General features: G+C 50.0%; 1 protein-coding gene across 4 annotated transcripts in view; it reads left to right on the top strand.

Moving 5' to 3' along the window:
- Cdh23 (cadherin related 23) overlaps positions 1 to 18,416 on the top strand; it is a 331,360-nt gene that overhangs the window by 153,186 nt on the left and 159,758 nt on the right. For 2 of the 4 annotated variants that reach the window (XM_038342223.1, XM_038342225.1), the window contains exons 9-11: positions 5,760 to 5,872; positions 7,260 to 7,448; positions 11,848 to 11,853. In XM_038342223.1, coding sequence (XP_038198151.1) covers positions 5,760 to 5,872; positions 7,260 to 7,448; positions 11,848 to 11,853 — 308 coding nt within the window. The remainder of the gene's footprint in view (positions 1 to 5,759; positions 5,873 to 7,259; positions 7,449 to 11,847; positions 11,854 to 18,416) is intronic. The other 2 variants (XM_038342224.1, XM_038342222.1) reach the window with 1 other exon arrangement.

The following is an 18,416-nucleotide window of genomic DNA, read 5'->3' as shown; positions in this document are numbered from 1 at the left end:
TTTAAGATAGAACTTTCAAGGAAGTAAGTTCTTTTTTTTTTTTTAATTTAATCTAAGATTTTCTTTATTTTTTAACTGACAGCAATTACACATATTTTTGGTATACAGTGTGATGCTTTGCAACACATAAACCCTGTTGATAATCATCATCAAATCAGGGGAAATTAACATATATATCACCCTGAGCACTTACCGTTCCTTCATGGTAGAAATACTCAACATTCCCTCCTCTGGCTCTTTTGAAATGCACAGCTGCATTTTTGTTAAACCATAGTCACCCTGTTGGGCAATAGGACACCATAGTATCCTTCCCAACACATTAACTTTGTATCCTTAGCCAGCCTCTTGCTGTCTTCCCTCCCCACAGCCTTCTCCTCTCTGGTAATTCCTGTTCTACGTTTGACTTGGAGACCGACTTTTCTAGGTCCCATATTTGACTGGGATCATGCTGTGTGTGGCTTCCTATGCCTAACTTAGTTTACTTAATACAGCCACCCCTCCCCAGTAGAATTTTATCTTCTTATGGCTGTATAGTATTCAATTGTCTATGCAGTCTTCTTTGTCTGCTCATCAGCAAAGGACACAGATTGATCCCACATCACAGCTGTTGTGGGCAGTGCTGCTTTAGCTATGTACAGGTCTTCTCATGGACAAACTAATCCCATCTCTTTCAGGTGTACGCAGTAGCCTGCTAGGTCCTATGGCGGTTCTAGTTTTAGCTTGTAAAGGGCCCTTCACGCTGTTTTCCATAATGACTGTACTGGTCTGTGCCCCCAGCAGTGTGTGTGAGTTCCCTTTCTCTCCACTTCCTCGTCACCACTTGGTATTGTGTGACCATTCTAACTAGAGTGAGGGAGCAGCTGGCTGTGGCCGGGCTCAGATTCCCTGGCTGGCCAGAGGTGCTCGGTATTTTTCCGTGGGCCCATTGGACATTTGTATATCACCCTTTGAAAATGATCATTCTGGTCCTTTGCCTCCCGGGACTCCAGAATGACGTCAGAGACCCCTCACTCTGAATGATGATGACCTCTTTTGCTTTGTCTTTGTCTTTGTCCCCTCACACGTGGCTGGGCACAAGGCGGGTACTGTCTGTGTCAGGCTCATGTGAGAAGAGTCACATACATGAGCTGGGCTGGTTAGGTACATGGAGCAAGGTATTTCATACCAGAGCTTTCTTCCTCTCACAAACAGTGGGGTGTCTCTTCATAGGGTGGCAGGGGTGGTGGCAGTGAAGGATAGGAAATAGCAGTGAGGCCAGCTCCATGCCTGGTGAAGGGCACATGTTCTTTGAGCCACTGTCACTGTTTAACACATTGGAGACCAAAGTCTGTGTCTCCCGGCCCCAACTTTTTCCTCTGTGTGGAGAGGTGAGTCATGTCTTCTCAGATTTCCAAAGCTCCTAAAGGGGTGGCTATCCCCTCAAAAGCCAGAGGGACCCACAGTGATACATTCTTCTCTTGTGATATTTAGATTGACAGTCACTAGAATCCAGATTCCTCAGGGTTTAACCCTTCTCTTATCCCAGAGCCTCACCCATGCCAGGGGTACCCCTCACTTGGGACATGTTGACAAGGGAGACAGTTTCCTTCCTGTTCAGCAGTGGGACTGAATGGGTGACCTGAGTCCTCTAGACCCCGTGGAACTTGGATAAAAAGGGATGTGTGTGTGTGTGTTTGTGTGTGTACGCGCACGCACGCCCGCGCATATGCATGTGCGTGCATGTGCGTGCACACACACGTGCTGAGCTCATAGTCCCTGGAAGCAAGTGATAGCAGGGACAGAGGCTAGAGCTGGGATGTGATGCCCTGTGGATCTGGGGGATCTGGTCAAAGCCTCTTCCTCATGGCAACCAACCTGTCAACACATGCCTTGGATGTGAAATTTGCCATCAAGAGTGTGTCCCCATTGGGCAAACAGGGATAGGCAAAGGGCCCTACTGGATGGTGCCCAGTACTGAACAGGAATCACAACAGCCATCGTAGTGCCATATGGACAGCTGGCATTTGTGGATGCTTCCAGTAGTCTGGGCAGTGTCTTAATTTATCATACCCCATAGCAACCCTCAGTAGCTGGTCCCTCGGCAGGACCACTATTCTCTCCATTTTGCAACCTAGGAAATAGAGATACTTATCTGCTATGAAACGTGACTAAGGTCCCACAGCTATTGTTGGAACTGAGTTAAGCCAGTATGGTAAGTCCCCGGAGTGCATGATGGCAACCTCCTCTATTCTACCACTTTTCCTCTAGAGCCCAAGCCCCTTGAGAGCTCCTCCTGTCAACAGTGTGATGGTACCATGAAGGACAGTCCTTGTTGTAGACGGAAGGCAGAACTCCTTGCCAATGATCCTGTACCTCACCCATTGTCAGGGCTCAAGTATGGACTTGAAGGGGCTACCTGAATGAGCTAATTAATGAGCATGCCCTTGACCTTTCCTCCACAGGGCTCACTTCAAGTCAGTGCCCAAGCCCCATAGCATCCTAGCAAATGCTGCCGTTGCCATGGTGACGATGGCAGCAGCCAAGTGAGCGCCTCACTCAGGTGGCCTTGGCAGCTCGCTGGATGTAGCTGGGTTTGCCTGCTGGTCCTGGGATCTTGGAAGATAATTGCACAGAGCTATAAAAAGTGTGTGTGTGTGGGGTGGGGGTGTTTGTGTGTGTGTGTGTGTGTGTGTGTGTGTGTGTTTGCGAGTGTGTATTGGGGAAGGTCTCCCAAGTTTATTTGGGTGTACCCAGTTAGCAGTATTTGTCAATAAACTTGTGGGGAAGGTGCTGAGGTTGGGAGAGGTGTGTCTTAGATTCAGAAGGTAGTGTGACCAAGAACAGAGAGGGGTAGGTACTGGATGAGGGGATTCATTTGAATGTACTGGATTCAGTAGCCCTATTTCCCCAACCTAAACCTTAAGCAAGTTGTTCAGCGAGGGGCCTTCTTGGTTTCTGAATGATTTATGGTGAAATCTCACAAAGATCAAAATTGGATCACATTTAGTTAAACATTTCACAGGCTCCTTTATTGGAAAGAATAAATGGATATGAAAATCTGGAATGATGGGATGCTGGCCATGGGGGCCTAGGGATGCCAGAGGCTATGTGAGTTGTGCAGGAACAGGGGAGGGCCAGCCCCCTCCAAGAACCCCGTAACCCAGGCTTCATCCCACCCCAGTCCTGTCTGGTCAGCTGTGCTAGGAGGACCTGGTTAAGACTGCTCCTCCCAGGACCGGGCCCCTAACACAAAGCAGAAGCAAGCCAAGAAAGAATGAATGAGTGCATACAATCCTATGAAAAAAATGAGTGAGGGCATACAGTACTATGAATGGGTGAATGAATGAATGAGCATGTAGTCCTTTGAGTGGATGAATGAAAGAATTAGTGAGAACTTGAGGGTCTATGAATGAATGAATAAATGAATGAATGAATGAATGGGAGCACATAGTTCCTCATTTCCTGTAGCAAACTCCTCTGCTATAGCCCCTGTCTGTGTTTCCTTTATATGGTAGTCCTCTTTACACAAACATGTACACACCCATCAGCCTGCTCTGTCAGAGGAACCTTCGGCAGAGGCACGCGGGAATACACGTGCAGAACTGAAGCCAGGTCCAGATTTCAAATCCACAGAAAGCCCAAAGGGATCCACAGTCCTACAGCGGCTGACAGAACTGGAGGGACTCCTGGCTGTCTGCATGAGCAGGCTGGGAACAACCCCAGTCCCGCAACCTTAAAGTTAGAAGGAGACGCGATCTCACCTAAGCCTTTCCATTCTTGGTTCCTTGGAGTGGGTATGGGAAAGCACAGGGAAGTGCCACCACGTCCACGGTCACTTTGGACTCCATGTGTATTGAAAGCTTAGGTATTACTTGTTTCCCTCAATCAGAGTCAGGGACGGCCAATGCTCACCCTGGTCCTTCCCGTACCCCATGCCCAGCTCACAACAGCATCCCAAGGCAACACATCTCTTTATTTCATCCTCACAATGTAGATGCTGGTATTATCCTTGTTTATAGAAGGAAATTGAGGCACCGAGGGGTTAGGTAAGTGGTCCAGGACCGCACAGGGGGCATTGATGCTCCTCTTCCGAGCTGGCTGCTTTCCCGCTTCAGCATTCTCTTCTGCGAACAGTGTGACCTGCTATGCCCTCAGGGGCCTGGTTTGGGGAAGAGTGATACATGATCCCCCTAGGCTGCAGCTTCATTCAGCCTGAATCCCTGGCTTGTAGACAGCTGAGCCCACAAAGCCAAGCTCAGGCCTGTCCACAGGATGGCCTGTCCTAGGGACTGCAGAACTGAGAGTGGATACAGCAGGTCTGTGAATAAATAGACCAACTGGTTAATGAAGACCACACCCTGGCTGCAGGGGCATAAGGAGTGGACAGCAGTCCCCCAAGGCTGTCCCGGGTGGCCTTAGACACCCATACAGAACCTGCTACAAGAATGTGCCAACGTGTGCTATCATAGTGGACAATTGTGGAAAGTCTTCATCTCCTGGAAGTTCATAGCCTGGGCAGGCAAAGGAGAGGCACACAGAGAAGCCAAGAGAGGGACCATAGCCTGTGGGGCAGAGAGAGCAGGCTGGACCATCAGCATATCCCTGCTGGAGGAGAAAGGGCAGGGAGGACGGCTGGGTAGGAAGGATGGGAGATGAAGGGCAAAGAAGAAGCCAGGGAATGAGACCAGAGCAGGAAGGAGCATGTGCAGAGCCCAAGGAAGCCGAGGTATGTGGTGGAGAAGGGAGGGTGGTTTAAAGCGCAGAAGCACAGAAGTAGGAAGCCCAGTTGGCAGGGGAGGGATAGAGGCTTCGGGGCCTCGGCAGGAGGCCAGAGTTGTTCATGTATAATTTCTGTGAGTAGTTTAAATAAGTGTCTCCAATTTAGTAAGTACTTAGAATATTTCTTAAAATTGAATTATGTTTTAACATATTCATCATTTAACAACAAAAAAAGTAAGCCCTCGTACCGTTGCCATAAGAAGGCAGGATAGAATGAACAGACCAGAATAGACTAGAATAGAACCATAGAATGAGCACAAACTGGGGCAGTGAGATGGCTCAACGGGCAAAGGCTCTTGCCTGACGAGCCCGACTAGCTGAGTTCGGTCCCCAGAACCCACGTAAAGGCAGAAAGAACCGACTTCACGAACTTGTCCCCTGACCTCCACATGCACACCATGATATGTATGACTATACCTACAGATTGAATGGTGATGATGATGATAATGATGATGATAATAATAAAATAATAATTTTACATGAAAAATGACCACAAAAGAACCCAGCATGTCTATCGTCTCATGCCTGGATTCTGCCCTCTTTGGAAGGCTCTGTTCTAAAGGAAAACGAGGCCTGACATGGCCCAGTCAGAGTGCTTGCCTAGCATGCGTGAATCCTGTCTTTGGTCCCCAGCACTGCATGTACCAGTTGCGGCACACCCTGTATTCCGGCGCTCCAGATGTGGAAGCAGAAATCAAGGCCATCTTTGGCTACATAGGGAATTCAAGGTCAACCTAGGACACCTGAGACCCTGCCTCAAAAACATTTTTTAAAAAGAAAAATAATATTCAGTTGTTATATTTGCCAGCACCGAAAGGAGGCTTTTTGACTGGGTCAGAGAAGGCAAGATGGAGCCCCGGGAGGGTACTGTAATCTGTTTCTGATTCAAGGCTGTCTACCCTTGCCGGAGTCTACTAAATTTGACCCCCTGCAGAGGAGTGTATGCCTTGGCTCTACACCTCTCTGCCGGCCTCTCATGGCTCTGGGATTCTGTCTTGCAGGAAATACCAACAGCATTTTTGCTCTGGACTACATCAGTGGGGCTCTTACCCTGAATGGCCTGCTGGATCGGGAGAACCCCCTGTACAGTCATGGCTTCATCCTGACAGTGAAGGTGAGAACCCTGGGCGGATACCACACCTTCTAGACCACTGTGGAGCCTGAGGCCATCCCTGGCAGTTCAGAGGACAGTCGGGAGGGGACTGGAGAACAGTCCAAAGGGGACTGGGGTTGTAAATGCCTGGCTGCCTGGCACTTCACACACGCTACAATGTCTGCACCAGCTGGAACATCTATATCCCTTCTAGGGGTGATGCTACCCCAGCTTAGCAAACAGCAGGCTGTAGAAGAAGGGCTAGGAGCTTGGGGTCTCTACCTGGAAGTGGAGAAAGAGGTGCCAGCATTGTTGTCCCTTGCTGCTACCTGCCACTCATGGCCAGTTTTAATTGAAATCAATGGCTTGCTGAGCCGTTCCCTGGGAAGGCTATTTAGGGAGTGCATCCTGGTGGGGAGGGTACAAGGGCTGCCAAGCCCCAGGCAGATAGCAGTGGCAGAAGGGACTAAGATAGGCAAGAGGCCCTGAGAAAGATCTGCATGGAAGGGATGGGCACAGGCTGGCCTTGCCTGGACCCCCTTGGCCTTGAGAAGTCCTGAGGCAGCTATGGGCCTCTTGGCTCTGGTGGTTCACCAGCTCTTTCCCCTCTCCTGGGTGCAGGGATGAGTCTGCCAGGGGGACATGTAAACAGTGTCCCTCACATACTCCTAGCTACACATACACCCCGATCCCTGGCCTTCTTCATATTTTGCTTCATCCCAAGGAGGCCAAGGGAAGAGAAAGAGGAAGAGAGCCCACCCCTTCACCCAGTTCCACCTCCACCTCACTTGGGCCCCAGAGTTCAGGGTTCACACCTTTAACAAAATGTTAGCTGAACGTGCCAGTTGGCCTGGACACTTTTATCTCCGGGGGTGGTGGCAGACACTACCCAGCTCTCCCTTAGAGTGTCTGGAGCAGTGTCTGGGATCAGAACTAGGAAATGGTGCTTTGAGACCTGGGGCTCTGGACCTCCAGACATCTAGATCCTTCCTGCATCTCACTCAGAACTCAGAGCAGGTGATGTTAGGACCACAGTCCGTCAGTCTCGATCTGTGGGTATTACAAAGCAGAAGCCCTGATTATAACATCTGCCGAGCTGAGTGGTCTCTCCCTGCTCCCCTCGGTCACTGTGAAATCTGTCCGATCCTCCTGGCCACCTCCTAGACAGTTCTAGAACCCCATTGCCTGAGTTTGAGATCTACTCAGGCCACTCTCCCTGACACTAATGCCCTCACCTCTCTGAGCCTCGATGCCCTTACCTGTAACATGGAATGCAGAAGATGGAACTGTCTTCCTAGGACCGTGGTGGGGATTTAATGGGCTAATTCACACCAATATACGTGATCTAGTGCCGAGCACATCCTGAATGGGTAACAGCTGTTTTTGTGATGCCTTCCTGTGTCTGCAGGGCACTGAGCTGAATGATGACCGAACCCCGTCAGATGCCACAGTCACCACAACCTTCAACATCCTGGTGATTGACATCAATGATAACGCCCCAGAGTTCAACAGCTCTGAGTACAGTGTGGCCATTACTGAGCTGGCACAGGTCGGCTTTGCCCTCCCTCTCTTCATCCAGGTGGTGGACAAGGACGAGGTGAGTTGCTGGAACACGTGGCTCATCTGCATTCGCCACTCTGACTGCTTTGTGCAGCACTAGGATGGGTATCAGGAGTCTCTGGGATTTTGGGTCCTCAGCGGAGAAATAGAAACAGTCATTACTGTGCGCCCTCCCCTGCTGTGTGGTAGTCTCTATGCTGTTATAGGCTGTCATCTAAGCCCTGGGAGAACATCCGTGCTCACACTTTCAATGTGTGACTACATACACACATGCATGCACGCATGCACATACACACACATACACAGGGTGTATGTATCCTTAGCCACTAGACTGATTCAAAATGGATGTTATAATGCATACATTAAAATAGCTATTTTTCTAAACATACATCAACCTGAAGTGTGTGTCACACACTCTGTCGCCTTGTGTCCCTGCCTGGGATGTTTGCACCTAGGGTTGAGAGGCTGTATAAAAATTGATTCCTGCTTTTAGTGTAATAGTTAGCCCTTTCCCACGGGGCCTGCTACCCTCATCTCACCAGCTCCTGTTGGCTGTTCCCAGCTAGACACACTCACCAGGACCAAGCTATATGGGTATCTAGCTCCGTGTGTGTGTGTGTGTGTGTGTGTGTGTCCCACTTCCATCTCCTGCTGAGTCATTCATCCTAACCAATCGGAGATAAGCAAAACACATATTGAGCCTCTTCTGATTACTGGGAACAAGTATAAAGGGTCCCAGTTCCAAGTGGCCTGGAGTATGGCTATTTTAAATAGCTGCAACGAAAGTGTAAGTGTTTCTAAAAGCGGAGACAGCTTAGAGATGTGGCCTAGCTGGTGTAATACTCACCGAGCACACACCAGTCCCCAGGTTCAGTGACTAGTACCACATAATCTGGGTGTGGTCATACATGCCCATAAGCCTAGGTGTCAGGAAGTAAAAGAAGGTAGATCAAAAGTTCAGCGGTCATACTTGACTATACAGTGAATCCAAGGCCAGCCTGGGCTACTTGAGACCTTGCCTCTCCCCCATATATATCAACAAGCAGGCTGACTCCTTCTTTTAGTGTAATAGTTACCCATTTCTCACATGGGGACCTGGCACCCTCATCTTGCCAACTCCTATTGCTTAAGGATGCTGAAAAGCAGTTCTAGCATTTTCTCATATTCTAGTGTTTCATCCAGTACCCCCTGGAATGTCAGAAGTGTCTACAGTGCACTCCCACAACACACACACACACACACGTGCATGCACACGTACTATGCATGAGAGCCTCAGAATAAAGTCCTTTCTAGGTTTCTGGGAAAAAGTGATACCTAAGGAACAAGAAACACCCGTACCTGTGTAGCATCCAAGGCCCAGGGATCATAGGCCATGAGTGATCAGCTGGAGAGGGGTCCCTGGGCTAGAGGATCAGGAAGGCTCTCTGAGGAGAGAGGTCTTAAACTGAGCCAAAGCATGCAGGAACACTCGTGCCCCATAGAGACCCAGGGGCAAGAACTTGCAAACAGACCGCAGAGCAGGTTGTGACCCACATAGGCAATGCAAGGTTTGGGCTGGGGTAGAAGCAAGAGAGCTGGGACTCAGGCAGGATGCTTACACTTGATTTTGGAGGCAGCATGGGCTTTTTGCCCAATGGACCTGAGGGTAAGCCCCCATTGACTAGCTCTGTAGCCTAGGGGGCGTTAATGATCCTATCAGAGCCTCCCCTGCTCATGTGTTTAGGAAGAAAGAATAATACTGTATCTGTCCAACTCTGCTGTAGTAACAAATTAGCCCTAAGGCACAAGCTCATTCTGACAGGTTACCAGCTGGGAGTCCTGCTCTGGATGAGCCTTAGCCAACTCAATCAGCAGTTCTTAGACAGGTTCAGGAAGATGAGGGACAGCCATAGGGTAGAGACCAACTCCTCTTGCACTGAAGCCCAGAATGCCCTTGGCCTGCTTGCCACTGACTGGCCAGCCAGAGGGAGTCTCAGGCCCCCACCTTACTGCCTGAGGGCTTCAGAACAAGGGAAAACAGCTAACCCCACGTCTGTCCCAGAGGTTGTGATCCCAGCAGAGGAAGAAGGAGCATGCACAGGACTTGGCCCTAAGCCTGCCATGATGACCCCGGCCACCCTCACTGTTCCCCAAGCTGCAACTCTCTGTTGCAGAGAGCCCTGACCCTCCCAGATGTCAGGGAGTCATCAAGGCCACCCTCACCCCGAGGGTCTCAGCAGGCTACAAGCCTGCCTGCCTGCCGTGTCTGCCAGGATGTCATACTGGTTTTCTGCCTTTGACAAAATCCAGACATAAACAACTGAAAGAAGAAGGGTTATTTCGGCTCACAGTTTGAGGGCCCAGCAGACTGGCTACAAGAGGGAGGCAACTAAGCCACGTGGTGTCTGAGGCCAGGAAGCAGAAAGATGAATGCGGGCACTCAGCTCACTTTCTCCTGTTTATTCAGTAAATCCTACCAAGTTGACAAGGACAATTTAACTAATGCATGATGTGTGGGTGTTGGATCTCAACCTGCCTTTAGTAACCTCCCCACCTAGCATAGACAGTGGTAAGCCCTGAGGCTAGGGGCACAGCGGGCATCCAGGTGCTCTTCTGCTCTATCATTATTCTCCACAGAGGTGACCATGTCTCTGATAGTAAGGATTTGCCTCCACTCAAGGTTCTGCTCTTTCAGGGCCGGGTGACACACCGAGAGGACTAACAAGGACAGGCAGCCCAGAAACTTTCCAGGGCCATCAGGCCACCCTCCTGTCTCTGTTAGGCTCCACCTGTAACCAGGCTCAGCCCTCAGTGAGTGGGGCACAAGCCTCACTTCTGCATGGCTGCTCCGCACCGTCTCTCTTGCTACCCTCAGAACCCCAAGGGACTCAGGTCTGGCCAGAGAACGCTGGTACCAAGGAAGAACATGTGACCCAGGCTTAAGAGCTCAAGCACATAGGCTGGAAGAGGAGTCACAGGCTACAACATAGTATCCAGAATCAGGAACAAACTATTCTTTGTAACAAACCAGGCAACTGTCTGAGCCACTATCCTGCTGCATTCTTGGGTGTGTTAGCATTGATGTCTGGGTTCAAGGTGACTTTGGGTTTGTGGCAGAAAAATGTTATTCACGAAACAAATTATTTGACTATTTATTTATTTGGTGGGAATGGGGTGCACTGGCCTACATCTATAAATCAGAGGTCAACAATGGGGAGTCAGTTCTCTCCTTCCACAATATAGGTTCCAAGACTTGAACTCAGGCCATCAACCTTAGTGACAAGCACTCCTACTGGCTAAGCCAACTTTCTGTCCAAAGTGAGCAAATCTGAACGCAGGAGGAGAGGTCAGGCCTCTTGTCACAGGTGCTAAAGAACTGTAGGCAGTCTTGGGCTGTCCCCACAGTGGTGGTCACATGGTGATGAGTGTGACAGCCAACCCAAACCCTGACTGGCAGTCCCGCTGGTGGGTCTGAATGTTGTAGGATCTACAGGATGCAAGATGCATAGGCCATGACCAAAATGGGTTTGATGAGCAGACCATCATGTCTCACAGTCTATCCAGAGCTCTATGGATAGAGACATGCATTGCTCAGTATCTGCCCAACAGATGCTAAGGATGGTCAGAAGATGGACTTCTTCCAGGCTAGGTCCCAGAGGCTACCTGGGGTGGGCTGACCTCAGCAGTCTACTGTGGGGCAGTAGAGTGACCACAAAAACAGAAAGGGGAACAGAAAGCAGGGAACCTCTGTGGGAACTTTGTGGCAGTGGTTCCTACTTAGGATGTTAATTTATCACAGAAAGGCTAGAGGTACCTCCAGTGCCTCCAGATCCAAGATTTAGCATAAGCTATCGCTGCCCCTCAGGTTCCAGTGCGCCGTGCCCCATAGCCCAGGGGCTAGAAACGGGCCCTGGCTAGCCTCAAGGAGTCCCAGCGTTAGTCTCCAGGTGATTTCTTCACCTTTGCCAGGTTCTAGAAAACTCAAGGAAGGCAGGGAAGAAAGAGCTGCAGTGGGCTGGAGTCAGCAGCGGCTGCCTTTTGTCCTGTGTGACAGTTGAGAAGCAAATAGATGGTTGGGATGCAGGTGTGGGGGTGAGAACCTGGAGAAGGAAGGCAGGAGCCCGGAAGTCAGCCTTGGTGCGGACCCATCTCTGCTTCAAATTAAAGGCTGTGGCTGCCTCACTCTTGCGGCCGCTATGGTTTCAAGCGCCCCACCCCCAGAGCTCTAGGGGTGCCACAGTAGATAAGCAGGGAGGTGTCTGCTCACTCCCAGCCCCAGGCTTTCTCCAGGACAGTCCTCTGTGGGCTAGCCTGCAGCCTCAGGCCTCTCCCTCAGCTCAATGCTCCTTGGAAGTCTACAGCTTCCCTTTACCTCCCCACACAGACTCCAGGAGGCTGTCTGTGTGGGCATTCTCCTCTGGGGGGAGGAGGAGGAGGAGGAGTCAAACTGACAGAAGAATTTGGTGAGACCACCCCCACTGCCCCTATTTCACCTAGTCCTCCTGGATGCTGTCTTGCCTACTCTACTTTTGTGGGACCTTGCCAGTTCACCCACGTGGAAATTGACAGTAGCTCATGACCAGCTCTTTTCTTCAGTTTGTCCAAAAGACCCTGTGTGTGTGTGTGTGTGTGTGTGTGTGTGTGTGTGTGTGTGTGTGTTCAACAAAAAATCTTACAGAATCTTATTAGGTAACCAACCCAGCTGGCCTGGAAACAGGGACCCTCTTACCTCTGCTTCTCAGTGGCTAGGAGGATAGGAGTGGGCGGGTCCTCCAAGCCAGCCCAGAGCTCCTGCAGTGCAGATCTGCTCTTCAGAGGACAGTGGCCCTCAGCACCCTATCAGAACCGTCAGGCCCTGAATTACTACACATGACAAGTGAAGCAATTTAGCCAAAGGTTTGTTGTGGCTCACAGTTAAAGGAGACAGGGCAGGGGTTTATATGGAAGGAGCCTCAGGAAATGGTCACTGTGCCAGGAAGCAAGAGGGATGAAAGCTGGTGCTTAACTCTTTTTTCCTTTTCTGTCCAAGGTCTCAATCAGTAGGTCAGTGCTGCCCACAATGAGTGGGCATCCTCACACCTCCGTTAAGCTAATCCAGAAACTCCCTCACAGACACACCCAGAAGTTTGTCTTGAGACAGTCTTACTGTGGAGTTGGTGTTGGCCTTGAACTTGAGATCTCAGGCAAAGCCCCCACCACACTCAGCTCCAATCCAGGGACCTGAGTACTGCCTCCACTGAGAGAAGTCAGAGGAAGCCAGGATGTGGCAGCTTCCGGTGCCCCACATCACATATCCTCCCATCTTAGCTGGACCTGGGCCCTCTGGCTCTCCCCTACTTACCCCTCCCAGGCGACCCCTGTCCTACATTTGGTGCCTTCCAGGGTATATCACCAGATAGGGCTCTTTATTTGGAGATACGGCTGCCCCGTTCTCCCCAACCCTGCTTCCCCAAACTCAGTTGCTGTCCACCTTTGCACTGCTGCTGGGGACATGGCAAGGACGTCACAACCAGAAGTGAGTGGGGCCATGTAGTTAAAGAAGGCAGAAAAGGGAGAGGGTGGGCTCTGCCCGGACTTCAAAGAAAGACAAGAACCTCTGTCCTCAGGTCCTCTACTAGAGGCAGGTGGCCTCCAGCAGCAGAGTGCCCCTGGGGAATACAGGGGTAAGAATTCAGTCAGAGTTTGGGCTGAAACACCCCGTGTAAACCAGTTCAAATACTTGGCCCACAGTGCCCCCACCCCCCAGCTCCTCATGGCTGGCAAGAGGGGCTGGGGAAAGAAAAGGGGCCCTGTGCCAGATAGGTGACCAGGGACACATCTGGCAGAAATGTGTTCTTATTTCAGGCAAACGACACGATTAATTTGTTTGAGGGGCATAAGGGAGGGGAAAAAAGACGCCAAATTACCCACCTGCCCAAGGAAAAGGCATCACCACCCTGTAATCAAGGAAAGAGGATGGCGGGGAGAATATTCCAGGATGCTGCGTTGGTGAGGGATTGGGAGGGGGCATGGAAGATGGTTCACCTGCTAATCTCAGGGGCTATGTTTATTCATCGCCCTGATTTTCCATTCCATGTGTGTTCTCGGCCTGTCAGCAGCCCAGCCTTGTGTTTATCTACACTCAGTTTGCTCCTGTGAGTGGGTTTGCACAGGCCGCGTTCCTCAGCACCTTCCCCACTTAGACGACCGTGAAGGCTGTGTTCTTACTATGTGCTTCCTCTGTCACCTCTGGAACTCTGCCTTCTGGTCCAGGAGTTTCAATGCTATAGGGGCAGGCAGCCCACCGGCCCTCTAAGGCACCTGGACCGGAAATGAAGAAAAGCCTTTGTTTTATTTTCACTAATGTCAGCGCCTCCTGGTTTTTTTGTTTGTTTGTTTGTTTTTGTTCTTGTTGTTGTTGTTGTTGTTGTTTTGTTTTTTGTTTTTTTTTTTGCTATGGGCCTAGATGCAGGGTCTGTGACTTTTTGACCTCAGCAAAACCTCTGATATTTTCTTATCACTTTATCCCAGGAACCTCAGTATCCTATTTGCACCTGACCCTGATTTGAAATCACAGCCTAATGGCAGCCCTGCCTCTGAAATCCTGGCTGAACGAATTCCAAAGCATATGTATGACCACACTGCCCCTTGAACAGTACTTGGATAACTGTTTCAAAGTCGCCAGTTGACTTGGTGTACCCTGTAGTTTATCTTATGCAATTAAAAGCATCCTGAGCCAGGCGGTGGTGGCGCACGCCTTTAATCCCAGCACTCGGGAGGCAGAGGCAGGCGGATCTCTGTGAGTTCGAGACCAGCCTGGTCTACAAGAGCTAGTTCCAGGACAGGCTCCAAAGCCACAGAGAAACCCTGTCTCGAAAAACCAAAAAAAAAAAAAAAAAAAAAAAAAAAGCATCCTGAGAGGTAGGGGTGTGGCTCTGTTGGTAGAGTACCTGACTAACATGCACGAGGCCCTGGGATCAAGCCCCAACACTCCAAACGATAGAGATCCTGTCAAAAAAGAAAAAGGAACTCTTAGGAGACCAGTGGGCTTCTGCAGGCTTCCAGAGGATCCGCAGCATAAAAAGAGGATAAGCAAGCCTCTGCCACTATCTGCAACCTTCCTCCCTCCTCCCTCCCTCCCCCCACCTCCAGCCCTACTCCTACCAGGGTTTTGTTTGGGTTTTTATTTTTGTTTGTTTTGACAAGGCTGGCTTTCTGAGGTTTGAGTCCAGTAAGCATTTTGAGCCAGGTGCCTCTGCAGCCCTGGGTAGAACCAAGGCTCTTGGCCCCTGTCACACATTCAGCTGAGTATCTGCCACTCAGACCACTGTTCCTCTAGGCCCTGTAAGTATAGTGCCTCCCCATCCTTGCCCCTTTGGAAAGTAACCACAGCTACCCTGAATTCAATTGTCTAAGTCACTTTTTTTTTTTTTTAAGCCAAACTCTAGGAGCAAAGCAAAGGGGTGTGAGGCCAGGCTGCCAGTGGGCAGTGGTTTTCACTGGGAGTTTATGGCATTGTTTAGTCACCTATCCCCTCCTCAACCCTGCTAGGCAAGTAACTAAGATGTAGCTGGAAATCACTCACCCCTAGACCACTTCTACAAACCATGAAGGAAGGGAGAAGTGATGCCTCCAGGGTCCTCTGTCATTCACCCAGCTATGAGAAGGAACAGGGAGAGGCCTCTGGTCCAGGGAGAAACAGAGGCAGCAACTTCTGCTTACATGTCCTGGTCCCTCCCCCAAGATTGAGGCTCTCCAGGAAAATATCTGTTGCCTCCAATGCCTATCTGCTCTAGAAGGGATGCCTCAGGAGCAGGACAGCCCCGTCTGCATTTCCCATTAATTTCTCCCCAGTTGCCTTTGTGGAGGCTCTTCTTGCTGTGATTGTGATTACTGGGATTTTCCTGGCTTTGACTGCAATCCTTGCATCCCCACTGTGTGATTCCTCCCAGCTGGCAGAGCTCCAGCCTCCCTAAGGACCAGAGGGGTGGCCTGGTATGACTCAGATACCTCCTCATGTAGTGTCATCGTGAATGTAATTAGCTTGTGATCGGCACTGGTTCCTGCCTAGTGGGAGTGGGGGTGGGCCATAAACCCATTTGGCAGCTCTGGTGTCAGTGTCCCTGGGCCCTGCCATTGCCCGCCCAAGTTCCCTGGGCTACAGCAGGTGCTCATCTGTCTGTCGTGTTGAGTCTGTTGACTTGTTGCCTTTATCTGTTTCCCAGGCAGACCCTCTTCCCATGATCCTCCAGACCCAAACCTAAGCAGGACTCAGTGGGAAGTACTGGCATTCATTTTATCTGAAAACGTGCACCCCTAAGACAGCACTTGGTCTTCTGAAAGCTGCTGTGGGAACAGAAGAAGCTGGCAAATCCTGTCCACCGCGCTTAGACTGTCTGTGGCCTGGTTCACGCCTATCATGGCGCCCGTTCTCTAAGGCCCATTCACACTAGACCATAATGCCTTTTTCCCATGATCCTCTGCCTGCCCACTTCATTCACATTGCTCATCTCAACACCCGAAATTGCTGCTCAAAGTGGGGGACTAAAGAACTGAACAGGGCAGGCAGGTGGCACGTGCCTGTTGTTCAGCTCTCAGGGAGGTCAAGGCAGGGAAGTTGTGAGTCTTAAGTCAACCAGGACCTTGGCTCTAATTTAAAAAAAAAAAAAAATTAAGTGCTGGGATGCCATTGAGCCAGAGAGACCGCCTAGGATGTGTGAGGCCCTGAGTTCAATCCCCAGCATTGCTAAACAAATGAGTAAAGAGGAAAAGCAGCATGCTTTTTCAGTAGTGAAAAGAAAACTTAGAGAAAAGGAAGCTGAGGCTGGGGTCATAGCTCGGTGGGTAGAGTGCTTGCCTTGCACGTAGAAAGCCCTGGGTTCAGTCCCCAGTGCTGCATAAAGCGGGAGTGAGGGTACACAGGTACACACCCGCAATCCTGGCACTTGTGAGGAGGAAGCAGGAGGGTCAGAAGTTCAAGGCCATCCTCTGCTAGCTTACAAGTTAGGAGGGTCAGAAGTTCAAGGCCATCCTCCGATACCTTACAAGTTAGCAACTTCAAGGCCAGCTGAGGATGGGAAAATTCCGTCTCCAAAGAAAGTGAGTGAGTGAGTGATGTTGGAGATGATCTAAGGGAAGGAGCTCTTAGGAGAGACCTCGCTACTAAGATGTCACTAAAAGACAGACCTCTGAAGTGGAAACACTGAGTGGAAGGATATTCTAGGCAAAACACAGCCTGAGGGCACAACTCTGAGGCAGGAGCACGCCTCTGTGTTTAAGGAGGAGCACTTACACAATCCCAGCACTGAAGAAGCAGAGACAGGAAGTCTCCAGAGCCTATCTGAATTAATAAACTCCAGGTACAGTGAGAGCTTGTATCTCAAAAATTAAAGTGTTGAGGACACTTTAAAATTAAAATTAAAAAGCAGTTGAGGACACCTGATGTGGTCCTACACACATACACATGTACACACACATACACACACACACACACAAGATACAGATGGTAGCATAAGGGAGAATCAGGTGTATCCAAGGGCATTGTCCTGAGAGGAGCTGGGTACCAGATAATAGAGTCACATGAGTCTACATGACTTAATGGCATTCCCAAAGAGCAGAGGAGCTCAATGGTTGATGATGGCCGGGGCTACAAAGAAGTAGGAAAAGGCAGGATTTTTACAGAGTGGGATGAGTAAAATTATTTTAGCTTAGTGGTCAGACAGGAATCTATACATGTATTGTTATCCATAGAACTGTGGAACAAAAAATGTTAATTATACTGCATGTTAATTTATGAAGTATTGAAGATGTTCCCACCATCCCCCCCAGAAGAGATGAGCTGAGAGGAGCCAGCATCAACAACACCCATGGGGGCTTCTAGACCAAATGACATCACTGTCATAAATGAGCAAGCATATAGTTTTCATACAACAGAAAGACATCTCTGATTCAGCCTGACAGGCAACTCATGGCCAGGGTGGAGAAACTGAGGCAGACAAATTAGAATGAAAAGGGAAATGGATGAAGGAAGGAAGGAAGCCTCGAGGCAATAGACTGAAGGCTAGGACTGTAGCTAGGCTTTGGGAGATTCCCACAATGCACTTGGCCATGGGCTACAAAATGGAAGCTGTTAATTCAAACACACCTCCACTGGCCTCCATGGAAGTACATTACGACTACCAGAAGCGCTGGGGCAGGCGGAGGGAGGTGTGCTTGCACAGGTGAAAAGCACCTGCCACCTTCCACAACGGTACACCCATCCAGGGAGAACATGATGGTTCTCTAGTGTTCTTCCTTGAAAGTGCCAGCTGCCAGTCGGGTTGAATTAGATTTCACAGGACATTTTTTTTTTCTCCTTTCCAATACGTGGAATTCGCCAGCAAATTACTCTTAAAGAGGGAAAATCAATCATTTGGAGCAGAGATAAGCTGAAGGCAAGGCTGCCTCGGATTGATCCCATCTGTGCAGGCGTGTGTGGAATTCGATGGATAACCTGGGGCGGCGAGAGTAGTGCAGGGTGTGGGGGTGTATGCAGGGGAGAAGAGAAAGAGGAGAAATAGAAGGAAAGAGGGAGTCTTGTCCATCTGGTCTAGAATAACAAAGGGGCTCCCTTGCCTCTGTGTAGAGGCAGGAGAGTCTAAGCCCAAGGACATGGAGGATTAGGTTGTGTGGCAAGAGACACTTCCTAGTTTGTAGGTAGTCAACTTCTGCCTGTGTTCCTGTGTTGACAGACAGGGCAAGGATGGCTCTGGGGTTCCTTTCATTAAGTGTCATCAAAACCTGGCATCCTATTCCGAAAGATGCTACCCACACACACAAATTACCTCCCAAAGATCTGCCCTCCTTTGAGAGTGGGGTTTTAATGTGTAACACTAAGTGTTCACAGTTTCAGACTGGAAGTAAAGGAAGGATTAGCAAAGGGGCACAGCGGGGAGCAGAGAGAGAAAGAAAGGTGGGGTGGGGCTGGAAAGATGACTCAGTGGTTATGAGCGCTGTGTGCTCTTCCAAAGGTCCTGAGTTCAATTCCCAGCAACCACATGGTGTCACA

This window comes from Arvicola amphibius, chromosome 9 (genome assembly GCF_903992535.2).
Source record: "Arvicola amphibius chromosome 9, mArvAmp1.2, whole genome shotgun sequence".
NCBI lineage: Eukaryota > Metazoa > Chordata > Mammalia > Rodentia > Cricetidae > Arvicola > Arvicola amphibius.
This window is presented reverse-complemented; position numbering and strand designations above follow the sequence as displayed.